The sequence below is a fragment of the Pholis gunnellus genome (assembly GCF_910591455.1).
Source record: "Pholis gunnellus genome assembly, chromosome: 8".
Lineage (NCBI taxonomy): Eukaryota > Metazoa > Chordata > Actinopteri > Perciformes > Pholidae > Pholis > Pholis gunnellus.
Window position 1 is genome coordinate 10,546,548 of NC_136534.1, and position 25,670 is coordinate 10,572,217.

Consider the following 25,670-nt stretch of genomic DNA (forward strand, 5'->3'; position numbering starts at 1 on the left):
CACAAGGGTAGGACCCATGACTGTCTTAGTGATACCCCCTCTGTTCTCTTCTCCTTTGTGGAAGATAGGGATAAATCATTAATAGGCTCACCGCTGCCGTGTGTGTGTGTGTGTGTGTGTGTGTGTGTGTGTGTGTGTGTGTGTGTGTAAGGGGGATTTCTGCCTTCTGCCCCCTGGCTTCTATCACTGTAATACTGTTCACACATTATTTCTGTGGCACAGAGACACACACACACACACACACACACACACACTTTCCATCATAGGCAGCAGAAGCATCATCTTCTTCAGACTCATAAATAATTTCCTGCAGCTCAAGTCTGGCCTGGAAACCTGCCTTTCACTCCATGCCATTCACTCCTCCTCTCCAAGTACAACTCTCTCTCTTTCTCTCTCTCTGACTCCCTGCCATCTCCTCTCCTTCTCCCAATGCACTGATGCTTCTCTCTCTCTCTCTCCCTCTCTGTCATTCCCTGCCATCCCCCACTATCCCCCTATCCACTGGTAAAACCACCATGCTTGCATTGGCTCTGTGCCCCCCCCCCCCCCCCCCCAGTCGACTCCTTCTTCTACTACAACGATCTCTATCCCTCTCTCCAGTGCTTTACTTGTAAATCAGGAGAACTCTCAACAGCAGCGGAGGGGGCTGGGGTGATCCATGGGGTCAGAAACCGCTTCAAAAATCACACTGCCTGGAGCGCATTAGACAGGGTATTGGCGCGGTTTCTCAAAGCTGTCATGCAATAAACAGTGTGTGGCACTGGATTTACATTTAGCACATCGGTAGACAATCTCCTTCTGCAGACAAACACTACATGGGAAATGCATCAGTAAACATTGGAGACACCACTTCAGTAATAAACCAAAAATAACAAGTATACAGGCTGGTCACATATCAAATCAGACAATAAACAAAAGGTCTTCAGTGATCAGGCAAGAGTCGTTAAAACATCAAATGTGTTATTTATGCTTTTGTTCTATTTAAGAGAAAATGAATTCTGCATTGTAATACAGTAAGGCCACAGCAAACTGCTACCAACTGTGCATGCCCTCCCTACACAGTGTAATAGTACATACAAATATTTAGCTTTCAACCAAAGGTCAAGTAAAAAAAATCAATATTTCTGAATCTTAAATGGCCCATCCAATATTTGACTTATCTTTGTAGGGGGTTAGCTAGCTCAAATATCTTAGGAAAGCTGCAATAATCAATATTGTTTATAAAAAATTAATCAAATGTGGAATGTGGAAGATTATTTCTAAATTACACGCTTGTGTGTACAGAGTTGTTTTTTATTAGTGTAGATGTCGCTCAGCTACTCTACATAAAACTGTATTGTTTTTTCAGCCCGCAACTCCTCTCATCAAACTAATTTTGATCAGCAGCAAGCAGCTGCTTTCAGCAAATAAACAAACTACTCAAAAGATAACTGTATGCTGCAGTAACTACCCAGCAGACAAAGTTAGTAACTAGCTGGTGAACATAGTAGAGCATCTAACAGCTATTTCCCCTCAGCAATAGGTTGGGACCAAAACAGAGGTAAAACATGCATTCACATGCATTCCTTCCAAGCCTAATCCAAACCAAGCAGAGTGCATTTGTTGGCCTTTGGGAGGCTCATCACAGAGTGATGGTTGATGAGTGAGTGAACACTCAGAGGAATTCACTTGCCCATCCTTGTGAAGTGAGTGGTGCTTGAAGCTTGGTGACATAGTGACTAGGTGCAGGGCAAATGCTTGAGGTACTGTAATTTGGCAAGCTAAACACTAACACGCTAGCTAGCAGGGAACATCAATAACCTGCCAAGTCGCAGGGCGCTAACTGGACGTTAGGTTACAGAAACACAGTTTGTTCAAGAGACTATTTGTATCATCGACTCTTGTCTCACGATTTCTGCAAACCACACCATTCGTTTCTGGGAGGAAATCCAATGATGGCAGCGATTCCTTTGCAATGCAATTACTTAAATTGTCTGTGCTAAATGCTGGTGTGGCTGAGCCCTGAGATTGACTTAGACATGGAGTTTCCCATATTCCTAAAATATTCCACAAACGTATGGCATTTCAGCATTAGGAATGATGGTCATATGTCTCAACAGCGCAAATATAGGTCTCTGGAAGTATAGTATGGTATAGTGTGATCACCTTGTTAACTCCAGGAAATGTAATGCCCACGAGACAAAGTTAGACTATTTAGACGGCTCTGTAATATAATAGCAAATATACTTGTGCAGCCACGGGGAAAACAGCCAGTCGGGGAGAGGGAGGAAGAGAGACGGGCTGGAGAGAGGGAGGGGAGAGGATGGTGAGAGGGTGAGACGGAAAGAGAGGAAGGCAGGTTGGGTCTGGGGATGAGTGTCTGGTCCCTAAGGCTGTGTGTGTGTGTGTGTGTGTGTGTATGTGTGTGTGTATGTGCACGTTTTTCCGTCAGCCTACTCTCACAGCTCAATAATGATAAATAAGTCAACCGCCTTTCCCCTCCCTTCAACCCCTCCCTCTACTCCTGTCACACACACACCCATCCTCTGTTCACCCCCCCCCCCCCCCCCCAATACACTCCCAGTGGTAATGAAGCAACAGTAGGTACTAGCTGACAACTGTGCAGGCCAGAGTTTCATCTATATTCATTCTGATATAGTGGGCTACCACAGTAAGACCCCTTCTACCTCTGAGAGAAAAACAACATCCATCCATCCTCTTCTCTCCCTCAACCTGCACCCTGTATCCACCATGGGATGATGTGGAAGCACTCAGCTGTACACAATTTGATAGAAAAGGAAGTAAACCAAAACTTAAACGTGTAAGTAGTCAATGTTAAAACCTCACAGTTCTTCTAGTCCCAACCAAAATAAGACCAGGCCAATCTCAAACATTGATACATTACCTGAATACTTCAAACATATTTTAGGAACCAGCTTCATCACTGGAGACATCTGTGATATTTTGTTATACTATTATACCAACCAAAGTCATAATTTGTCTTTTTTTAATGACAAAACATGAGAGGGGAGGCATAATTAAGTAGAGAGCAGAAAAATATAAGAAAGACAGCTATCTGTGTTTCTGCTCCATCTACTGGATGTGCGTGTCTGGAGGGTCCTAATTGCTGCTGAGGTCAGGCTGCTGAGCAGTAAAGGGTTGTGTTTGATGCAGGTAAGTGTGTGTGCGTGCATGTGTGTGTGTTTGACTGCTCTGCATGCCCTTGACTTGCAGCTGGCAAACAACGCTTTAGGCCCCCACAGCTGCCTCATCATTACTGTTCACAGGGTTCCCCTGCCACACACTCGCACGCACACACACACAAACTCGCAGGCGCACAGAGTGAGAGAGACTTAGTCACAGCTACACAGGCACAGACACAAAAACAGACTCACGCAGACAGACACGGAGACACTCACCCCTTCCCGCAGGCTCCTCATTAAGCCAGTGTAGGCGGCAGCGGGAACGAACCACAGTCCCTCTGGGGAGCCTCTCTTCTTCTCCTGATAGAGAGACATAGAAAAGACAGGGAGAAAAGGGTGAGAGGAGAGAGGAGGAGGGGTACAGATGAGGTTGGGGGGGGAGTAGAGTGGGAGTAAAAGAAAAGCAGAGAGATAACGTGGAGGAGCAAGTAGAGAGGAGTGAGGAAAAGGGCAAGAAGAGGAGAGAAGGGTCATGACATCTTGATTATTTGGTTACCACGTCGGTGCGTGAACATGCTTTCATAGCTACGTTCTTTAAAATACTGAATTCACTTAGTAAAATAGTAAGTGTAAGCATAATGTGTTCTTTTATTTTGCTTGTTTGTGTACTCAATCACTCATATTTACAAGAGATAAACATATTCTATCAACTACTGATTCAACAAATAATTTATCTTTTTGTCTAAAAAATGTCAGAGAATAGTGGGAAAAGTCTATCATAACTTTCCAAAAACCCAAAACTGTTCCATTTAAAACTATAACAAATTTGACAAACTGGAACCAGAGAGGTTTGGCAGTTCTGCTTGATAAATGACCTCAATTATTTGCAAATTTCTTCTGTTGATTCACTTTTATTCATCTGATCATGTTGTAAATGTGTATCTTTCTTGACAAAATCTGTTATATATACACTGTTATACCAGCGCTGTCTTACATTCAACCAATGTTTCTATCTTTTCATGAAACAATGCCCCCTTCTACTGCTGCTGTGCTCAGCTTTAGGCTATTTCTAACCTTGAGGATAACGACAGCACTGGAGGCTATAGCTAATCGTTGTCATTGACTGGTTCTGCAGAAGAAGACGGGACAAAGTGGCTCATTTTACCAGGGGACACTTAAAGGGACATTCCATATTTCTCAAATAAAACTGTTTCTCCTGCCATTAAACAGACAAAGTGATTCACATTCTGTGTTTGGGATTTTCATTAGAATTAGTTGTAATGAAGATATTTGCTGCAGCTGATGCTGTTCAAGGAACTTCAACATTAATATTCATTTTATTCAGTAAAGGGTTTCAACACCATGTGCTGTAAATGATGCCTCAAAGAATTGAATCGGTATGATCCTCAGCGGTGTTTTCTGTGGCCATGTCCCATTCTAAGAAAGTAATACCTAACTGTACCCACCATATGGGAATAGTCTGATAACTTGTTTCAGTCCAAAGTCCAATAAAAGTTTATGTTTCTGTGGTTATAACCTTGAGAATAGAGGCAGCAATGCAGCAATGCAGCTGATCGTTGACACTGACCAGAAAACCTACCAGTCAACCAGGGGACACAGAAAAGACAACTCTACAAATCAAATAATTACTTTATGTATTTTTTTAGAGCTATCAACTACTTGACTGTCTCTGCTGGAGGAATATCAAATTCTAGACTGAAATAAGTGATAAGTCTGAGACAGAAGCCCACACGGAACTAAAGGTTGTGCTAATCATAGTAAACGACTTTTTCCTAATTCTAATCCTCATCCAGAGCAGGTGGTGTTTCAACAGGACGGTACTTTAAACACCCAACTAATCACTACCTTTGCTTAACATGAGAAGCCTGCACTAAGCGCTCTCTAATCAGGACTCTTGAACCTTTAATAGAGCTGCAGATTAAAAGTGTCACTGAAATTTTTGGAGTTTATTTTAATGTTCCAATCCTAAATTAAAAAACATACAGCAAATGATTTTCACTGAAAAGACAAGCGAGAGGGTTCAGGGACAATATACCTGTACTGTTTGTGGGTGTGTAGATATATATATATATATATATAAAAACTCATCTTTTACTATCTATTCTAAAAAATGACGGCCAGCACAGTGACTTTACAACACAAGTAATGTGAGCTCTTCTATGCTTCAGTTGCAGCTTTCAAAAAGTTTGAAATGTATTACAGACTTTTTGTACAGGCCTAAGAGCTTCATGTTACAGAAGTATGCAGTCGTTTCTTTGTAGTAAGGAGAGAAAGAAGAGGACTGAACTTTATATGTTCTACAGGCGTAGTAATGGTGTTTGAACTTCACTTCTGAGGTACACATACAGTCAATGGTTTACAACAGTTATCAATACATAATGAAATCCTCATTTACTGCATTACACCTGCAAGTGAATACATTTGCAAACTGCCTTGCAAAATTCCCCCCCCCCCTGATGATTTTAAACATTCTAAAAAATAAAAAACTGAAAAGTGGTGTGTGCATTCACCTCCTTTGCTGTGACTCCCTAAATACGTTCTGGTTCTACAAATGATCTTAAGAAGTGCAATATAAGTGTCACATGATCTAACAGAGCACCCTTAAATATGTTCATCACTAAAGGGAAAGAATGTGGCACTACAACAAATCAGGACCTATAATCACAGAGCACGCAAGGAGGACATTAATCAGAGAGGAAACACAGACCAAAGACAACTTATAGATATCTTTAAGCCACACACTCCACAGAGCTGGGCTTTAATGTGACAGTGTGTAACATGTTGGGGGGTTTATTAGCAGATATTGAATATTATATACATAACTATGTTTTGAGTATAATCACCCGAAACTAACAATCTTTATGTTTTCCTTAGCTTACAAAAAGCCATTTATATCTACATAGGGTGCGGGTCGTCTTCCACAGAGTCCACCATCTTACACCGCCATGTTACAGCAGCCCAGAATGAACACTGGCTCTAGAGAGATCCTTTTATGTTTTACATTACCTGAAGGTAGAGATGCGTTCTGAAACCCGGTATTAAACAGTCCCTGGTGCTAAATAATGAATATTGCAGTATTGACACGTTCCTATGTTACTGGTCCTTTTTATTAGTACTTTTTAATGTTTTGATGTCATCTGCTCTGCTCATTCTATCGGGCTGAGCTCCTTTAACTACACACACACACACACACACACACACACACACGTATAGACACAAACACAGACACACACAAAGTGCGAGCAGATATGCCGGTGACGTTAACCAGGTGAAGTGAAGGATACTCGAGTTAACGGCAACTATGCTTGTTACTGTACATACAATAAAAAATGTGCAAGTTAAAAGCCAATACTTTATCAATACATCTGTGAACATGTAAATGAAAGTGAAACCTAATTCAATCAGCTTTGTTTACACAAGCACAGCATGAACAATCGGCCAAAAGGTTTCTTTTGTAAACTTCTCTGCCGGCTGAACAGAAGACAGGAGGAATGACTGATACCGACAGATGTCTCTGTTCTTCATTCTTCATAAACTTCACTCAGAAATGTTATTTATTTTATTGACATTTTACATTTGTTTCCAGTGAGATATTAATGACTTTATAAAAATGACTTATCTATCTTTTTTAAAACAATTATATATTCATAGAAGAACCAAGAGTTGATCAGAGTAGCTCCTAGTTGTACTAAAATCCTATGAGCTACCTCTCCTCCCTACCTGTAGGCCACCTCAGTTCTCCGACATGCTTGGAGAGGGAGGGGCTGAGCTGAGGGGTGTTTAGTTGGTTGCAACCTGCCTCAAACCACTAGATGCCACTCATACTTACAAACTGTCCCTTTAAAAGGAAGAGTGTCCAGAAAAAAGCCATTGCTTAGAGTGAAAAATGAAAACATGTTTGCAGTTTGCCAAAAGGCATGTGGGAGACTCTAAATGTGTTTTCTTTGGTACAATTCTTTCTTTGAGCAGTGTTTCTTTAACATTTCAATTCACCAATTTTGTGTAAGTCCATTACATAATACCCAAATAAAAATCCATTTTAATTCCAGGTGGTACGCAACGCACTGCAACGGCTCATTCAATGAAGTGTAGAATAACTCAAATCAAGTATAATGTCTCACCCTAAAACTTAAGTGACATTGTGCCCATTATCCTGAAACATGTTACAGAAGAATCTCTCCATGTATGTGTGTGTATGCTCAGTGAAAAACCTTCAACTTAGCTTTTGTGTTTCATTTTCCTCCTGTAACTAACACACATTTACACTTTAAGGTACTGCTCTGAGCGAGGTACAGGAATCAGATGATTATAGCGTTATTATTGGTTAAGAACACACTGGCATCCATGGAAGAAACACTAGCTCTTGCAGGAGCCGAAAAGACAATTTATTAAGAGCTGTACCGGACACTGATGAGATTCCCCATGGCGTCAGGAGAGTAATAAGTGTAATCAGCCAGCATGATCGATTTTTGAAGGTTATCCATCAGTCTTGTAAATACAAATCTTACACTTAATCGACTTGGCTGGCTAGATTGAGGTTAACCAGAAATAAATTGGGATCACCTTTTCTAATGAAGTCAAACAAAGCCTCCTTCACTCTCTCTTGTAATGTTCAGGGCTGGGGGTCAATTCGCTTTCAATTCAATTTAGTCAGCATGTTAATTTGAACTCCATCACCTAATGACAGAGCACTCAGTTTCATCAAGATTGATCTCATTACTTTCTCACTGAAGTAATAAGAAATGTGTTTTGATCTTTCCGGCATCTGGCACCAGTGTTGTGCTCGGTTCACTTTGACTCATTAACTCTGAAGAAATTAGCCTTTCTGCAATATTTACGTAAGAGTTGGGAAAAGAGAAACTTTTCTCTGAGACGATTTTCACCGTCCACATTTAAAAAGCCATCTCTTCAGAGAAGTGTAACGTCCACACTCCATAAACAATGCTATGGGCTAGTCCGTGTAGTTTGGAGAATTAAGAGTGAGCATCTTTACAGTTCATCCTACTATTGTTTGAGGCTGTGATTATCAGTGGATCTCTGTGTTCATTGCATTTCTCATAACATGTAATAATATGAATCAATCAATGCATTTAATGACTTTTGCCGAGGTTTAGTATGTACGTAGGCCTCCACGATAATGACAGTACTTCGGATTTGAGTAATTACCCTTCCACACTTTAGAATGTGGATTTCATCAAAATGTTTGATTGAAATCAGCAGTCTCTGAGGGGCCCCGAACGCTGATTTCTTCTAGTGTGTTCAGCTTAAGTGACTTTCAAAACAACAAAATGCTAAATTCAATACCCTGATTAGACTAATGAGAAGAAGTCAAACAGCAAGGGATGCTTTCCCAAAGATTTGGCATGAGTGAGTCCGTGAATGATTGCTTTAGAGGCTAGAGAATATTCACATATTCACATATTCACACATTCACGTCTTTGACTGTTTGTCAAAAGTTCAAACTACTAAATATCACATTATTTATTAAAAGTGTGTTCTTGCAGCCATACTAAAACTGGAATAGGTGATCTATCTCTTTTTCATTTGAATTGAAAATGAATGCACATTCATACGCTCACAACAACAGCATGAGTGGTTTTCTTTCTTGTCTTCACATCTCTGCATTTCCCTGAATCTTGTTTAATTTCCCAACCGCAGTCAGGTGGACAGAAGTCAGTGGTCAAAAAAACAACAACAGAAATATCAGAATTCTGATCCTACACCGTTATCACATCTCACAGCCCAGCCTCTGATTCGCCCTGTCTAAAATAATATAACCTTTAAAAAGCGATATTCGTATCAGCTATGAAACGACTGAAAACTTGTGCCTTGTGTGTGTGCATGCAGCCAAGTGCACATGTGCACCCATTTCTCACTTATACAGAGCGTGTTTGGATCCATTCAAATGTTTCCTTTGGATCAATCAACTGCAGTTGCATCACAGGAATATGAAAAGACAAATTTAAAGAGACAGAGTCTACCTGAGAGGCGATGAGGTAGAGGATCTCCCCGAGTGGTGGCAGCAGGAACTGCTTGATTTTGCTATTCCTCAAGTTATCTCGCAATAAATCTGTCAGTGTGGACACCGCCTGGAAGGAGAGAAGAGATATAGTTTCATCAGCAGTATTCTTTTCTTCTTTGTTGCTAAATCAAATCAAAAATAATAATAGAACTAGACTTCCTGCTCTATAAAACTGAAATTTACCAGCAATAACAGAACTATTTCAAGTATAGGTTATAATTTCACAAAAGGTATTATTCCTTCATATGTAGTCTCAGGACATGGAAAAATTAAACAATGTGAGATAAACTCCTATACATTCATCATATCTAATACGTGGTTGCAAATATATACGATTACAATATGTAATCTCAAACTTGTTCTGAATCCCCCTGCCATACAACTGTAACTTTTAACTTGGATTCTATTTAGTGATCCTATTTGTTACTGACCATAAAGGAAAGAAACTAAAGCGAGGCAAAGGTAAAAGCAGAAAGGGTAAAGAGTGAGGAGGAGAGGGTAGAGTGAGAAAAGAAGGGGGAAACAGCAGTGAAAAGGAAGGGAAAGTGAAATAAAGACAAAAGCAGGAAATAGAAAAATAAGAGCTGGACAGCAGCAACAACAATCTCACTGAAAACCACGAAAATGCACAAACACACACCAAAATACACGAATACACAAACAAGTGTTTTCAAAGCACTAAGTATATGCACACACACACACAAGGTACACAAATTCATGCAATCATATGCAGTTATAAGAAATGCACTGCACACACACACACACACACACACACACACACACACACACACACATAGAGTTAAGTATATGCAGAGACAGCCTTGCTGGCTGGCTGCTTCCTGGCATTAGCATTACTGCCAGCTTCCCCCCTCTGTGATCTGATGAAAGTTCTGCTTCACTCCTCTATCTCACCCTCTCTCTTCTCCACTTTTCTTTTTCCATCCCTCTCTGTTCTCAGTCTCTCCCTCCGCATTGTTTTTCACCCTTCTTGTGTCTTTTCTCTTCCTGCTCCACTTGTAATCGCCCTTAATGTATTTACATGACCTCTTTCACTCCCCCCCCCCTTCTCGCTTTCACTGTCTCACCTTCTATCTCTCTTTCACGTTGTAGGGTGAGAAGTGGTAACAGTCTGTTTGTCATGTATACTCTCTCAACATATCTTCCCCTTTCCCAGAAGAGTTATTCTTTCCTTTTATTTCTGCCCAAGAACCGTGGTGTATCCTCATGCGGGGCCATCAATGAGCATGCTACAGCATCAGTTTGCCACTGGAATCCTGAGTAGGTCTGAACATTATTGCCGATACACTTCGAGACGAGGACAGAAGCCGATATGCATGTTTCAGTTGACCTTATTTAAAGTTATAAACAAAAATCAGACCATGTTGTGTCGTTTATAACCAAGCATGTGAATGGCACATGTGTGCTGTGAAAGAAGCTGCTCTTGGTCTTCTGCCTCTTTCCCACATTATTGCTCTCCGTTCTTCTCCCTCACTGCCTTTCAGAGCTAAACCCGCTAATAACATAAATGGCTGAGTGCATAGCTGAGATTCTGGGGTGTGTTTGAAACTGGTCTCGCAGCTGCTCTGAGGCACAGGGTACTGAAAGGCACCCCTGTGCAACGAGCCAGAGTGGAAAAGCAAGCATAAACGCACAGGCACACACACACACACACACAAAACTATATTCCCTCCTAGAACACATTATCTCAGCATCGACATTCCCGCAGATAAGGAGACATACACACATTAACTTAGTTAACATGCACTAACAGCATTTAAAAAGTTGCACCGAGGATATAAAAGACAACACAGCACACTGAAGTCTTGCACATACACACACAAATATGACACCTACAAATAGCGCACATGAGCAGTTACTGTTTGTCTACACTTGGGACAGGTTGGTGCATTATCGGTGTTATAAAGAAGGAAATGCACATTATTTTACAGCTAATAAAAGGCTTGTCTTTGCTGAGGGGAGAGAAGAGACCGACGTATAAAGCAGCATTGCAGTCAGAGGTAACCCTCTTATCTTCAAGCTTTCCACCTAAAAGTGCTTCATTTTCTAAATGTACATACTGAGATATCCTTAGATCCACAAAATGTATACATGTTTTGAAGTGTCAAGATAAGTTTTTGTATTTAAACAGTTTTGTTTATGAATCTAACATCACATTTAAAAGATGTTTTAAAAGCACAGGCTCTGAGAATATCTTCATCATCTCCAGGAAACATTGTTTTCATCAAAATTCATTAGTTATAGATGTTTACACAGCACAAGTGGTTCAAACTCTCATATATTCCTTGCAATATTCACAAATGCCTAAGTGGTGTCTTCCTGGAGCTGATGCCCTCTGTTCCTAAAGATTGTTGAGACTCCATATCTCAGGAAACACTCTGCACAGCAGAAGCTTTAGCAGCTACACTGCTGTAAACGCCACAGAGAACTTTGTAGGTGATGATAAGTGAATGGGGAAATGATATCTGGTTTGTTCTGAAAGCACAGCTTCCCTACGTCGCAGTACGCTCGCATTAGTAACATTAACTCAGAACATTTTATTCTCATTTAATTCTACTGGAGGAGAGAGACGGAGAGAGTGAGGGACAAAGACGGAAAGACGAAAGGGAGAGAACAGAGATAAGAGGCAGACAGACAGAAAGGGGAGAGAGACAGAAAGAGAGACAGAGACAAACAGGTGTGTGTGTGTGTGTGTGTGTGTGTGTGTGTGTGTGTGTGTGTGTGTGTGTGTGTGTGTTGGGGGGGTCGAAGCATATAGCAGTTACCATGGTAACTAAGCCCAGCCCTGACACTCCAATCAGTAGGACTGCAGCAGGAGAACCCCTGCTGAGACAACACACACGCACACACACACACAGGGAAATGCAAGTATTTTATTGGTCATCTGTTATATCACTATTAAATAAGAGTACGCACGAACACAAAGCGTTAGCATCCACACACACACACATAAATAGGGAAACCCCTGCTGAGTCTATAGATGGACACACAGTCATAGACACACACAGACCGACACACAGACACAAATGAACAGCGTTGTCCTTTTCTTAACAATTTGTCATCCTACGTTCGCTGCAGGGAGGTAAGGACGGGAGCGGAAAAAATGTTCCGCCATTTGTCTTTAACAACAAGCGCACCGAAAAAAACACCGCTATGCCACAGTCGGCCATTTTGTAAATCACTGTGACGACTGGGTAGCAGTAAAGTGTCGAAACAAGTGAAGACAGAGAGAAGAAAAAAAGACAAACCAGGAAAGAGAGCGGATGTGGGATCAGAAGTACCGTAGCCGGAATGGATTACATTTAGAATAAACAGATGTGATCGAGCAGACGAAGAGACAAAGAGGAGTGGAGGGACACGAAAAGGTGTTCAGTTCGGTTTAGGATGAAAGGATGAAATAAGGGAGAGGCTCCACATCTCAGCACCAAACAAAACTGCTTTTACATTGAATTAGTTCAACACCGCTCGGTTTGAACGTGTGTGTGTGTGTGTGTGTGTGTGTGTGTGTGGGTGTGTGTGTGTGTGTGTGTGTGTGTGTGTGTGTGTGTGTGTGTGTGTGTGTGAGAGACAGTGTGTGTGTGAGTGTGTGTGTTATGGGGCACTCAGTAAAGTATTTGAATTGTCTGTTTGTCACCGTTTAGGAAAATACACTCAGTTATTATTAGTAGGTACACCTACATAAAGCTAATGCAGTCAAACTAATATTCAAGTCAGGTCAATTTTATTTATATAACCCAATATCACAAATTGCCTCAATGGGCTTTACAATCTATTGTATTACGGTTTCTATGCTTTTCTTCTTTTTACAAATTAAGGAACAGAGGGTGTGCTGTACTGATTGTAATGCCCCTTTGTGGTATTGGGTCATATGAATAAAAATGTACCCGACGATTGTTTTGGAATGGTATACCTAAAACAACTAATATATATATATGTACAGCAGTTTCACTTGTATCATTACAATAACTATGACAAAGAAAGTACACCATGATGATATTGGTATTATTGTAAAAAAAGTTGCATATGAATAAATACAAATAATAAACAAAATATAAATAAATAAGACCTGTATCTACCTAAATAGTTACCACAAAAGTTACGCTCGCATTACAACCACTTCCAGTTGTCATATTAGCAATACCATAAGCTAGACTAAATTAACACTAAATTAATTTGTTTATGATCATTTACAGAGTTAAATACTGTTTACTACGCATTACTATACAATGTTTGATGAAGGAACTGTATAAGCAAGACAAAACCTAGCAAAAGCCAGCAAGATTGTCAAATGTTTGCATGAGTTAGTGTGTGTATGTGTGTGTGTGTGTGTGTGTGTGTGTGTGTGTGTGTGTGTGTGTGTGTGTGTTTGTGAGTGAGAGAGAGTGTGAGAGATGTTTTTAGTGTCTCTGAGGCTAATGAGAGACGTGTTGTCTTGTAGATTTTTAATGCCACCTGCTGGTACACACTAGTACTATAAAGTTAGTGTGGACAGACGAGGTATTCCCATCCACTTCTTGTGTTAGGGCAGATTATCCCCTACATGTTGTGCTGGAAGTTTACATTATTGGGGATATGCCCCTAAACAGAACAAAAGTAGGGATACAAATCAAACAAAAATGACATATCTATGAATCAACAAAAATGCATTGAAGTGCACAACAACATTAAGCAGGACTTACTGTAAATAAATAAACAACTATACATACTGCATGCAGTATTAGACTCATTGTTCTTATGTTTTCCGTTCATAAATGTGCAGTCATACTTTCTGTACATCTGCTGGTATGTACTGTCACCTCGTGGTGTGAACTGGTACTGCAGGTTTTAGGCCCTCAAAATGTTTAGGTTTAAGGTTTGAGAATTCCATCTTATCATCCATCCGTTATTCTGTAACCGCTTATCCTTAGAGGGTAGTGGGGGGGGGGGGGGGGGGGGATCCCAGCAAACAGGTCGCCAGTAAACCACAGCGCTGACTCACAGAGACAGACAAGCATTCAAGCTCACACTCACATCTACGGGCAATTTAGAGTCAACAGTTTTCTAAACGTGCATGTGTTCGAGCTGTGGGAGGAAGCCCACGCTAACACAATGAGAACATGCAAACGCCACACAGAGGGGCTTGTTATTGAACACTTTAATATGGCTATAATCATTTACCTTGTTTTGGTGTCAAATTGGAAACAGAATTTTTTCATTTGTTTTAAGCTTTTTCTACAGTGCCAGTGCACTTGTGCTCATGTACTTCTGTAGCCGCTAAAGGCTGAATGAGCAGATATATACTGTCAATTTATTATCGATCTAAATGTGAGTTTACAGCGGAAGAAATACAGAATTGAAAGTTCTGTCTGTGTGTGTCTGTGTGTGCGTGTGTGTTCCAGACCTCAGAAACAGGACTGTCCTCTCCCAATTCAGTACAATGCAGAGCCAGTAGACCAATCACTCTGAGAACCTTGCTGCGTCTGGAAAACATTTTTTTTGTTAAATTTCTGTTTGCATGTCAACACAAGACTATTTAAAAAAGTATTTTCAATCCTTAACATGTAAAAAAAAAAACAGTCCTGATAAAAGAGAAAGACAGAAAGACAAGAATTTTCCAGTTCATGGCTAAAGCTTGTAGCGTCCAACAAAACAAAGAGGACCATGTCTTTGTAAACAGCCACTTTGTAGCTTTCATGACATGATATATGTTGGTATTGATAGAAGTAACTTGAAAAAACGGTTCTTTAAGAACTGTAAAAGAAAGGGAGCGAGAAAGAGGGAGAGAGAGAAAAGGAGAGAGAGCAAGGACACATCCTTTAGGGTGTGTGCTATCCTCCAAGTTCTTGTCTGCCCCTGATGTTTGATACTTTAATGGAGCCAAAAAGCTATTTTGTCTTTCTTGGGTATCTGAGTCTCAATAGTTTGTAGTTCAGTTCCACCAATGATTGGTTTATAGAGAGAATACATACATAATGTACTTACACATCCCAGTTCGGAGCTTGTCGTAATTGATGGGTCAATACTGGAAGCTGAATGAAGGAGGGTGGAGATCAGAGAGACGGATAAAGAAAGAAAGAAGAAAAACAAACAAGATTAAGAACCCAGTCTCTAAGAAATGATGACATACTATGATAGCAAATCATGGATTTGTGATTCATTTTGACTTTGAGTTTGTAAAAGCTTGAGCAAAACAATTGCATTTGTAAGGTCTGATATGTACAAAACTATTAGCACACCATGTTTCATCAGTACTGAAATGTCATGAAAGTAGTCAAGATCCAAACATTATTTAGAGTCAATCAGGTGTTTTATCACAAGTAAATTCATAAGTTTGAGTCATTTTGTGTTCAAAGTCAGACAAAAGTTAAGCCATTTCCTTAGCCTTGAATAACTGAGTGGCACTATGCCCTTGTCACTGCGCTAATGACTCCCACTTAACTAATGACTTGCTGAACGCAATAGCACGGACCTCACACATATCACAGGTTCCTGGATGCTATTTGCTTACAAATTGAGAAAAAGAAAAAGTGATTATATAAAAAGATATTAAATTGCATGTGTTTGAAGTTTACAAATTGGATATTTTACAACCTCAGTTTCACGGAGCTGAGAGCAAGGACTCCCACAATGCCATGCAGCGCTGAAGTCTAAAAATATTCCCTAAAAGATTCCCCTGAGAAATGATCTTGTTAAACCCAGCCAATAGGGATGCATCACTATTTCAACATGGATCCTATGTAAGTACATGTTGTCCTACCAGTGTTGAGTTCATCAGCCTGTTAGCAATAGCTTTATGTCCAGCTACACAACAGAGGTAGCACAGCAGGTTGAGCCTGGAGCGATTGGCTGTGGAGTGAGGAGGAGGAGCAGTGGAGGGGCTCTGTTCTTTAAGAGATGAACAAAGCTGTAAGAGGAAGACCGTCCACTCTTCATCACTCAGGGACTGCAGCTTCTCAACTGTAGAAGAGGAGAGAAGAAAACATCAGCCTGAAGACAGATCGGGGCGAATGACCACACACTGCATAGGTCGTCTGTACTTTCTATAGGACAAAATCTCACTTGATATTGACTCGAACAACAAATGTACCAAAGTACCTGAATATGCTGGAACACAAAGGGTTTTGGGATCAAAACGCACAGGAGGACTCTTAAGAATCTGATAAATAGACAGAGAACACCACACAGTAAGCCTCGGTATGATCTATCTGATCTGCATACCACAACTCCCATGTAGCTATTTCTTCACTTCCTAGGAACCAAGTTTTACCTGATTCACGATGCGATAATTAACATAAAACTGAAATACCCGTGCTTTCACCAGTATTGTTGTTTAATATTGTTTACCTTATACAATTTGGTTGTGAGAGGATGTTATAAAGAGGGGCTCCTCCTCACTACGACACTTACGATTGAAGATTATGAAAAGTAGAATAGATGTATTTTAAGTATCTGAAATGGCCTGTGTCCAGTAATATTGGACGTCTATACCTTGGGGTTGTCCATGATTGGGGTGACAGTCAGATCAGAGTCAGTATGGAGAAGAGTCTTCACAGAGGATGTGATGTCAGAACCAGTCCCGGCCTAGGAGGAGGTGAAAGAAAAGAGAGGAGAGGATTAAAGTATTCACCAAGCTCACCAGCAAAGGGAAGCAGAGGTTAGACCTAAAATTGAACATATTTAAGTCTTCAGTAGAAAAACAAAACAGCAATAATGTGATTGGGTTCAGACATAGTAACTAAGTTACCAATTTACCAATTAGTTATTATATTAGCATGAAACACTCTGCAGATGTCAGAGTATATGGTGGCAGTAACCTGAGGTGCCTGGGTCTGGTTCAGGGAGGCTGAGATAATGCAGCTTCTCCTTGAGGTGGTACAGGAGCTAGAAGAAGAAAAGGAAAATAACATCAAAATATACTGCAAGCTGCTCATGGCCTTTTGATATGTGTGCATGAGGCTGATCCCCTCTAGCTTAATTGGTAGAGCACAGTATTGCTAAGAATAGATATACGAGTAGCTGGGGCCACTCATTTTAAAATCATGCTTCAACAATTACAGTACTGCATTCTACTGTGTACTTTCCTAATGTGTGTGTTCAATACAAGAGTTTAGATTGAGGATAACTTCAGAGAGATTCACATTCTTCTTCATAAAGTAAAAAGAAAGAATGAACTGAACACCTGAGTAGAAAAATGGATTCCGTGTTGTCCCCATCCACACCACTCTTTGGCCTGAGCTCTGATACATTATCTGAAGGAAGAAGCACAAAAGATACAAAATCAGATTTGATATATGTCAATATGAGACGTATGTCTGAGACACATCACACATGCCTAGTAAAGGCCACACAGGTGAAAGATGTAGCATGCATATTCATCAGGGATGAGATTTTCAGATTAGCAATTAAAGCAAACAGTGAAAAGTTCAAATGTTTGCAGATGAGAGGAAAAGGATAAGCAGAACAAAACCGGCTTATCTAGACAACCAGATTAATACAGCCATGTTGAGACAACCGTAATGGTGAAACAAAACACAGACAGGTGGTAAAGGAATGAAACCCTGACTGAATATTCTATATATATGTAGGAAAGGTTTGCTGATCATGTCTGTTGTGACTGTCTTTCCATCAATATCAAGATGAGAAACAGCCTTGCTTAGGGTAACGATGGTAGTGGTTTCTTCCAATAAATAAAGTACATAATGTCCAATCAATCAACAACCTTTTACGTCAACCATATCAACACACACACAAAAGGCACACACAGCACATAATTACTTGTATAAACTGTTTTTTAACATTGCATTACATAGCATGAAGTGGCCAAGTCACTCCCATATCTAACGTAAACACATAAGCAAAGACATCTGAGAAGGTCTTACCGAGCATTAATGACTTATTAGGCTGCAGCGTGTGGCACATCTGCTTGGTTCCAGTTAGCTTGGGGTCATCTTCTGTCTTTGTCTCCCCCTCTCCTCCTCTCTCCTTCCCCATCTCCCTATCCAAGCCCTGGCTGTTCATTGGAGCTCCACATGTGGTGTGTCTGACAGCTTGTTGGTAATCAGTCTGTCTGTCTGATGGCCTGTAAGTTGTTGCGGTTGTTGACTGTGATGAGATTAGTCTCTTATAAATCCTAGAGGGTGGCTGGGTGTTGGATAGCTTGTCTGCATGTCCTGGAGGGAAAGGGTCAGGGATCCTTGTGTGTCTGTGGAGTTATTGACAAAACACACATTAACACAAAATACTCAACTGGGGGCAACAAACCGTCACATGACCTGTTTGGATTAAATAGTATGGTAATTCTGCAGGCTTGTAGGTTTGTTGTGCTGTTAAATTGTACTGCATCATATTGAAAGGTGTTTCAAACTGTGTGGATTAAAAGAGAACAGACTGGGCTTGAACAACTTCTTGACCTCTATATCTACCATTAGTGTGTGCATTACTACTTTCACAAAGCAAATCTGAAAGCAGTAAAATGGCTGCAACAAAATGTCCATAGAATGCTGTAGGAGCTGTTAAATGAAGAGGAATAAAATTATATCGACACACCTCAAGTTAGCTTTAACGACCCCCTCACAGCTACTTATTTCCTCCTGGTCCCCTCCTTCATCCTCCTCTTCTTCTTCTTCTCCTCCTTCTTCTTCTTCCATTAGTACTTGTGTCCAGAAAGGGTGGCCCAACAACTCTGGCCAGTCCATCCTAATGAACAAAAAACAACAAAACTATTAAATGAAGACAGGGTCGGGCCATACGGAGAAAATCAAATATCACAATGTTTTTTACCAAATACCTCAATATCAATATTGTGATTATATTGAAGGGTTGACAATTGGTGCTTCCACAAAATATTTGCACAATGAGATTTTTGATAAATAATCATCAGTAATGTGGATATAATGATTCTGTGTTTAAAGGCTAACAGCTGGAACAGTCTGGGAAGTTCAGAAAATAATATCCCTATACTGTTATGTAGCCCTTAAAAACTGAAAAAGACAATCGCGATTTGATACATTATTGATATAGTGCACAGCCCTACATTAAAACACAAAAATGTGACACAGCTCAACGTGCAATAGAAAAGCCGCAGTCTGAAGTAATTCAATGGATTATATATGTTATGATCATAATAGTAAAAGTAGAACAGTAGAATAGCGTGTGTGCTGGACCTGTGTGTGCGCGTGTGTGTGTGCGTGCGTGTGTGTGTTTACCATACCGCTTATCAGGGTTTTTGTTGAGCAAGCATTTCAGAAGATTCAGGAAGTCCTCACTGGGAGGACTGGCTGAAAGCACTGTAACAAACAACACAGAAGAAAAGTTCATTCATTTAAACTAAAAACTCTATAACAAAGATATTTATGTCAAACATCACATCTGTGTGTGTCTGTGTGTCTGTGTCAGCATGTGTGCATGTGAGAGAGAGTGCATCACCTGTCTGTCTGGGAGCCGGTGGCTCCTGATGTAAAATCAGTTCTGTAATTTCAGTGTAGCTCTCAGAATAGAACGGAGGTTTACCTGGGAAACAAAAAAGGGTTTTTACGGATTAAGTCATAAATTACAGTATGCTTATTCTAGGTTTTTTTCAATCCACTACATCATCAGTAGCGTCATCATAAACATCATGAATGACAGGTAACCAAACAGAGGAAAACACATTCAATTAATTTACACTGTGTACTTTATCATATCAGTCTATGCTGGTATCACTGTACGGGAGTGTGTGTGTGTGTGTGTGTGTGTGTGTGTGTGTGTGTGTGTGTGTGTGTGTGTGTGTACCAGTAAACATGTAGTAGAGTGTACAACCCAGAGCCCACAGATCAGAGCTCATATTGGTTTCTGATCCCTGCAAAACCTCTGGAGCTCTGTAAGTTGGAGGACCTGAAAATATAGACACGTAGAGTAATTAGGAAAGACAAAAAATAGTACAAGAAGACAGTCATCAGCTTTCATACAGTACACTTCACCACAATGTACAACATGTTCTCAGCTTTTAGATTCTAATATGATCCCAATGTCATAACAACAGCTACTCCATTCCTTGTTCCTTCCATTTCAACTGGATCCATCCAAACATTGTACATCTTTGACTCCTCTTGGCTAATCTACCGGCAATCAACAATACAATGTATTAGGAACCAACAGGATCTAAAAGAAATCTGACCATTTAATCTTTTCCTCGTGTTGTCAAAGTTCTCCTTGCTATCTTCTTCCCCTTCCTCCTCAGACGTAGAGCGCAAGTTAAAGAAATCCTGCAGTGATTCTCCATCTGCCTTGGACAGACAGAAGTTACCAAACTTCAGAGTGCCACTACCATCCAGTAGGATCTATGGGCAACAAAGGGAGGGTCACTGTATTCATCTAATAATCATAATGGTGTTGTTTGTTAGTCCTGCATACACATGAATGCAGATGCAAACCTTAGCAGGGGTCAAGTCAGAGAAAATGATTCCGGATTCATGGATGTATTTCAGTCCTTTGACCAAGTCCCATCCAAACCGCCTCACCACATCTTCTGACAGACATCCATCAAGACCGATTATAGACTCCAGGGAACCACCTGATAGATGGACAGGAGTTTAAAAAGAGAGCAAGCACGAGAGAGACTAAGAAACTTAGATAGAGCAATAGCAACACAACAAAAATCAGCAGTAAGTTATTACATCTAATGGTGCATGACTGTTTGTCAGGAGTGCCAGAAATAACCACTGACCTGTACAGAGCTCCACTACCAACCAGAGGTGGTTACTTGTCTCATACCACTCGTAGAAACATACTATGTTCGGATGATCCAGATCATGGCTGAGACGTACCTAAAAGGGGACAAAAAACAAGGCTTCATTAAATGTGTAGGTATTCTTTAATGCAATGCTCAAAAGCAGAATTCTCCCAAAAATAATTCCCATGCAGAATGTCTATGAGCTCAGTCCGGACTGTTTGGTTAACAATGTCGACAGACATTTGGGAAACTCATTAATTGCAAATAAGGCCCAAAACTCAAAAGTCAATATAACTCTCAATAATGTGTTAAGACATCTCAAAGTTGGTGATGTCATGCTCCTTAAGGCTTTATAATACAACTATACTAAAATGTATGGATGAACAAAACAAATGTGAAAATGCAACAGGTGTCTCGATACGTTTATACAGTTAAGAGAACTATCCTACATGGTTAGTGATCTCGGGTCTCTTGGCTTTGTCGCCGCAGACGATGGCTACATAGTTGAGATTGCCTTTCTTTCTTCCTTTATAGACAACGGTGCTAGCGCCGGCCCCAAGTTCTTCATACAGGATGAAGTTCTCCATCCGCTGTGGAGAAGGTATAAACAAGTATTAAGTCTTAATCATTAACTTTAGACATTTGAAGAAGTTGAGAGAGTAGAGTTTGTCATCAATGAGGAAAGGAAGCAAGGAAGCATCAGACACACAAAGCTAAACAAGCAGTATGACCTCAACTTTATCATCAATGCTGTGTGCATTGGCTGTAACTATTCTAATAATTATAGTCTGTAAAATGATTTAAGTTCCGTGACCCATGAAGCTATTCGAGTTGCCGCTTATATAGTTTGACATTGGCTAACATCAGTTTTTATAAAGAAATAACACATGACTACATTTGGGGTCATGATGTCAAAATGGGGTCATGAATGTATTTTATCAAGGGTCAAACGAAGAAATAAATATATTAAATATCGTGATTTGCTGAACATCTAGGTTAGGGTATATTGGTCTTCTCAAGTTTACCATAAGAGGTATTTAGCATAGGCTAACATTTTAGCACAACTAACGTTCGCTACCTTAAAATGTAACGTTATATCCGTGAATGATGATTAGCTTTACGGCTAATTAGCTTCAGAACACCTGACACCTGTTTGACTCTGACGGCTTGATTTGTGTCATAAAATAGCTTCAGCGAGCTACAAAAATGTAGCTTCTACACTTATAGTAAATGGGCATGTTTGAAATAGATGGTTAACTTTTAAGTGGTGAATAATTATATTACATTTAGCGTTACATTAAAGTGGCAGGTTAACGTTAGAGGCTAACGGTTGGCTTGTATAGTTGTAACGTTATCATCTATTCAAGCGGACAGGCAGGTCTGTTCGCTTATTAATGGCAAGACAGCAGTTAACTGCAACACCGAGTAAGTAACGTTATTACATGAAAACATCACTTAACTATACACAGAGACACAAAATACCTTCTTAATAATGTGTTTGGTATCCCTCACGTTTACTATCAAACTACCTTAGAACTCACCTCTTCAACGACCCGCTGTTTCTTAGCGGAAGCGGGATGAGCCCGGACGGGTACAAATCAAACTGGAGGAGGGATGTCTAGAGCGCTGCAAATAAAATTAAAGCAAAAACTACCCACCAAAGTCCTTGCATGCATACCGATACGTACATTTCAGCTGTGCTTATGAAATATTCCACATACACATGATTCAAAATACGGGTTAGTTGTATTATATAAGTTTTTAGTTTTGACCTGACGACCTCCACATGGTCTATTCCTGCGTTGCTATGATACAAGAGAGCACACAACAGGCAACGCATGGTCAAGCGCATGGAATACAGCGACAATTGGCATCAAAAGTATTGACTTTTGCAAACAATTGCAAGTTAATTTACTGTACAGAGTCCTGATTGAGCTGTTAGGGGGCAATAGTCTGCGGTTAGGTCTCTACTGACGCCCTCTGCAAGCTACAGTTGCCTCAAAGTTCCCATTGAGTCCTGAGCAACCCGTGCACCTTTGCTGGAACAATCCAGCATGTGAGCACGATATAACCCTAACATATAATAACTAGTTTATTACTCTCATGCAATGCTGACAAAATTAACTAATAATTTTAAATGTGTGCACATGTGCAAAGTCCCATTGGAGATTAGTTTGAGAAACATGCACGTGACCCTGCAGAGGGGGTCAACCATCCCCACGAATGCTCCACTTACTGCAAACACTGTCCCACATATTGTAAAATACTATAGTGATGCATGTATGCAGATATCTGTTGTCAGGCTGTGGGCACTGACCTTAATCCTATATGGTTCTCAGTGTCCATATTAACAGCACCAGGGCCGTTTGTCTTGCAGTTTTTCTCCATTAATTGATTTTTAGAAACAGAGAGTGAGATTTTGAAGAATAATTTATCTAAATCGACAACAAAATAAAGAAAAAACATGTTTTCTGTTTGTTTACTGGTCCATGCTCTGCCTATCTTTGGGTCTAGTTGGACAGTCTCTGTAGACCTTGCCCTGTACCTCACATCACACATTTCCTATTGTCTTTTACCAATTTGGTGTTTCCCCTTCACATGTGAATTATTTCTGATTATAGAGTGTAACATTTTGTATACTCTCTGCATATGAGCTCACAGCACAGAAGCTGTTTCCTCTTTATTGGGAACAAGATTGAGAATATTAAGAGCAAAAGGCTCTCCGGTGAAAGATGATGAATTCTTCAAATTCACCGAACCCCGCTGTAACGGACAAGGACTCCAATGCATGAGTCTGTCAGCAGCACCATGAGACCTGCTGTGAATGAAACCCTGTGCCACTCTCCATAGAGTCTTAACAAACTCCCAGAAATAATCCCACATTTATTTTTAGTGTTTCATTCAAAGATGAGCCCAACATTTTTTAGTGCCTTTCTTTTTTCAGTTTTAAAATGATGGTGTCCTGAATGCTACAGTCCAGTAGCTACGATCACTCCTGAACTTTGCCTACATTACTGCATGTTGTCTGTTGACAGCTACAGAACATTTAGGGCAACACCACTGCTGGCTTGTATGTCAGCTGCTTTCTGTTGTTGAGTAATAGCACCTTTCTATTTCGGATAGAACAGAAGTAACCACCAGGAGAAAAAAAATCATCTAAAATATCTTTGGAGAAGTGTGACATACGAACATGTCAGGTTTTTTTCAATTAAATAATGTAATGCACTCTGACGATATTAAAATACAGCTCCTTTTGATTTCCCAACATACAACATCAATTGCGAAGATAAACCATAAGGTGGCACATAAACATTACAAACCAAAGTTGGATCCTTCTTGTTTGGACTTTTTATGTCAAACACTTTTCTTGCTTGTTTGTGCAACAGGATTTCGGGAGGACGGTCTTGTATAAAACAAAATAAGGAAGCAGCTTTTGGTCATTCAAACTTTGTCACAATGGTCAAACGTCAGTCCCATTTGATTAATCAACACGGAAAACTGAACATATTGCCAGCATGATTGAATTGCTGCAGCAGTGAGTTTTGGGTGTTGTTCGAGTCTAACGGTAAGACACATAAAACAACATTTAAATCTTCCACGATAGAGTCCAGTGTATGTCTAAATAATGCTGGAGACAAAATAGCAACCATCAAATCCTCAGGTCTGTTTTAAGAACTTTTCTAACAATCACTCACTTGACCAGTTTCATCAGTAGGGCCCCTACTGACTGCATATAGATGAGTGCACAACAGAGACCATGGAAGTCTTCTCAGTGCACGTAACTTAAAGTGTACAAGATTAACCAAAGATACCAAGAGTGCCATTTCCTAAAGGCGCCTTTTATTCTACAAAATAAAAGCCACAAAAAAATGCAATTAAAAAAACTCACCTCATTTGCTATTACAACAGAAAATATAATGAACACAAATTAGTAGGCTGTTTTAATGACTGGTGACAGCTTAGTCCTTTTTACATGGTGATCATCTGCTACAATCAGAAATCTACCATGAATGGTATTGACCAGAATTTAAAAAAAAGGTAAGTAGGCTCAGCCTCTCAACCACTGAGGCATCTGTAATTTATTCTGTTCTGTTTAATTATATTTGTTTGGGCAGTCAAACAAAAGCGACACAAGATTGACATAGATAATGTCATAATTTACTGGAAACTGCAAATATGTCAGACCTTGCTTTGGACTGGTGTTAGTGTTTGTGTTTTTAGTTTGAAAATATACAATGTAAATAATCACATTTCCATGATGACAAACTACCTTGTTTCTTTTATGAGCGATAGTAGTTTATAATGCTTTTAGATAAGCTCCTTAAATGTGGCACTGTGCAAATGACTTAATGAAACACTGTATCAACAATTAAAAAGCTTTCCTTCCACTATCACATTATAATATAGACTGCATATAAGGTCCCAACACTTTGTACACACAAGCAGACCGTTTCAACCTCTTTTCACGTGTTGTGAGTAAAACAGACCACTCAAAATAAAAAGATATAATGTAACATTATTGCAATCTATTCTGAAATGACTCACACCGGATGTAGAACCATTCTTCTTCTAACTTGCCTCAGCTCTCAGCAGCAGCTTTGTTTCCACCAAGCCATTCAATCACCCCTGCGAAGGAAGCCCCCCCAAAAAAGCTGCAAAAGTGAAGTGAACAGGCGCAGGAAGCTGACTCTGAGATGCATCTTTCGTATTCGTCCGTCCACTTGGCTTGACTTTCGCTTGACAGAGGCGTGATTATCTGATACCGGTCTGTGTGGAAGTCTGCTTCCTGTGAGGGGGG

The 25,670-nt window shown here is 40.2% G+C and overlaps 1 protein-coding gene across 1 annotated transcript in view; it reads right to left on the reverse strand.

Annotated features, from left to right (window-relative positions):
- Positions 1-21,459, reverse strand: part of ulk4 (unc-51 like kinase 4) — a gene marked incomplete at its 5' end in the record, with an annotated part of 66,001 nt that extends 44,542 nt beyond the window's left edge. Inside the window, 18 exons of the mRNA XM_079165412.1 lie at positions 3,399-3,482; positions 9,125-9,232; positions 14,564-14,642; positions 15,145-15,191; positions 15,920-16,119; positions 16,258-16,318; positions 16,651-16,743; positions 16,977-17,043; positions 17,342-17,411; positions 18,042-18,241; positions 18,709-18,858; positions 19,373-19,448; positions 19,588-19,671; positions 19,933-20,034; positions 20,318-20,480; positions 20,574-20,713; positions 20,867-20,966; positions 21,322-21,459. Coding sequence (XP_079021538.1) covers positions 3,399-3,482; positions 9,125-9,232; positions 14,564-14,642; positions 15,145-15,191; positions 15,920-16,119; positions 16,258-16,318; positions 16,651-16,743; positions 16,977-17,043; positions 17,342-17,411; positions 18,042-18,241; positions 18,709-18,858; positions 19,373-19,448; positions 19,588-19,671; positions 19,933-20,034; positions 20,318-20,480; positions 20,574-20,713; positions 20,867-20,966; positions 21,322-21,459 — 1,962 coding nt within the window. The remainder of the gene's footprint in view (positions 1-3,398; positions 3,483-9,124; positions 9,233-14,563; positions 14,643-15,144; positions 15,192-15,919; positions 16,120-16,257; positions 16,319-16,650; positions 16,744-16,976; positions 17,044-17,341; positions 17,412-18,041; positions 18,242-18,708; positions 18,859-19,372; positions 19,449-19,587; positions 19,672-19,932; positions 20,035-20,317; positions 20,481-20,573; positions 20,714-20,866; positions 20,967-21,321) is intronic.
- Between the last annotated feature and the right edge of the window lie 4,211 nt (positions 21,460-25,670).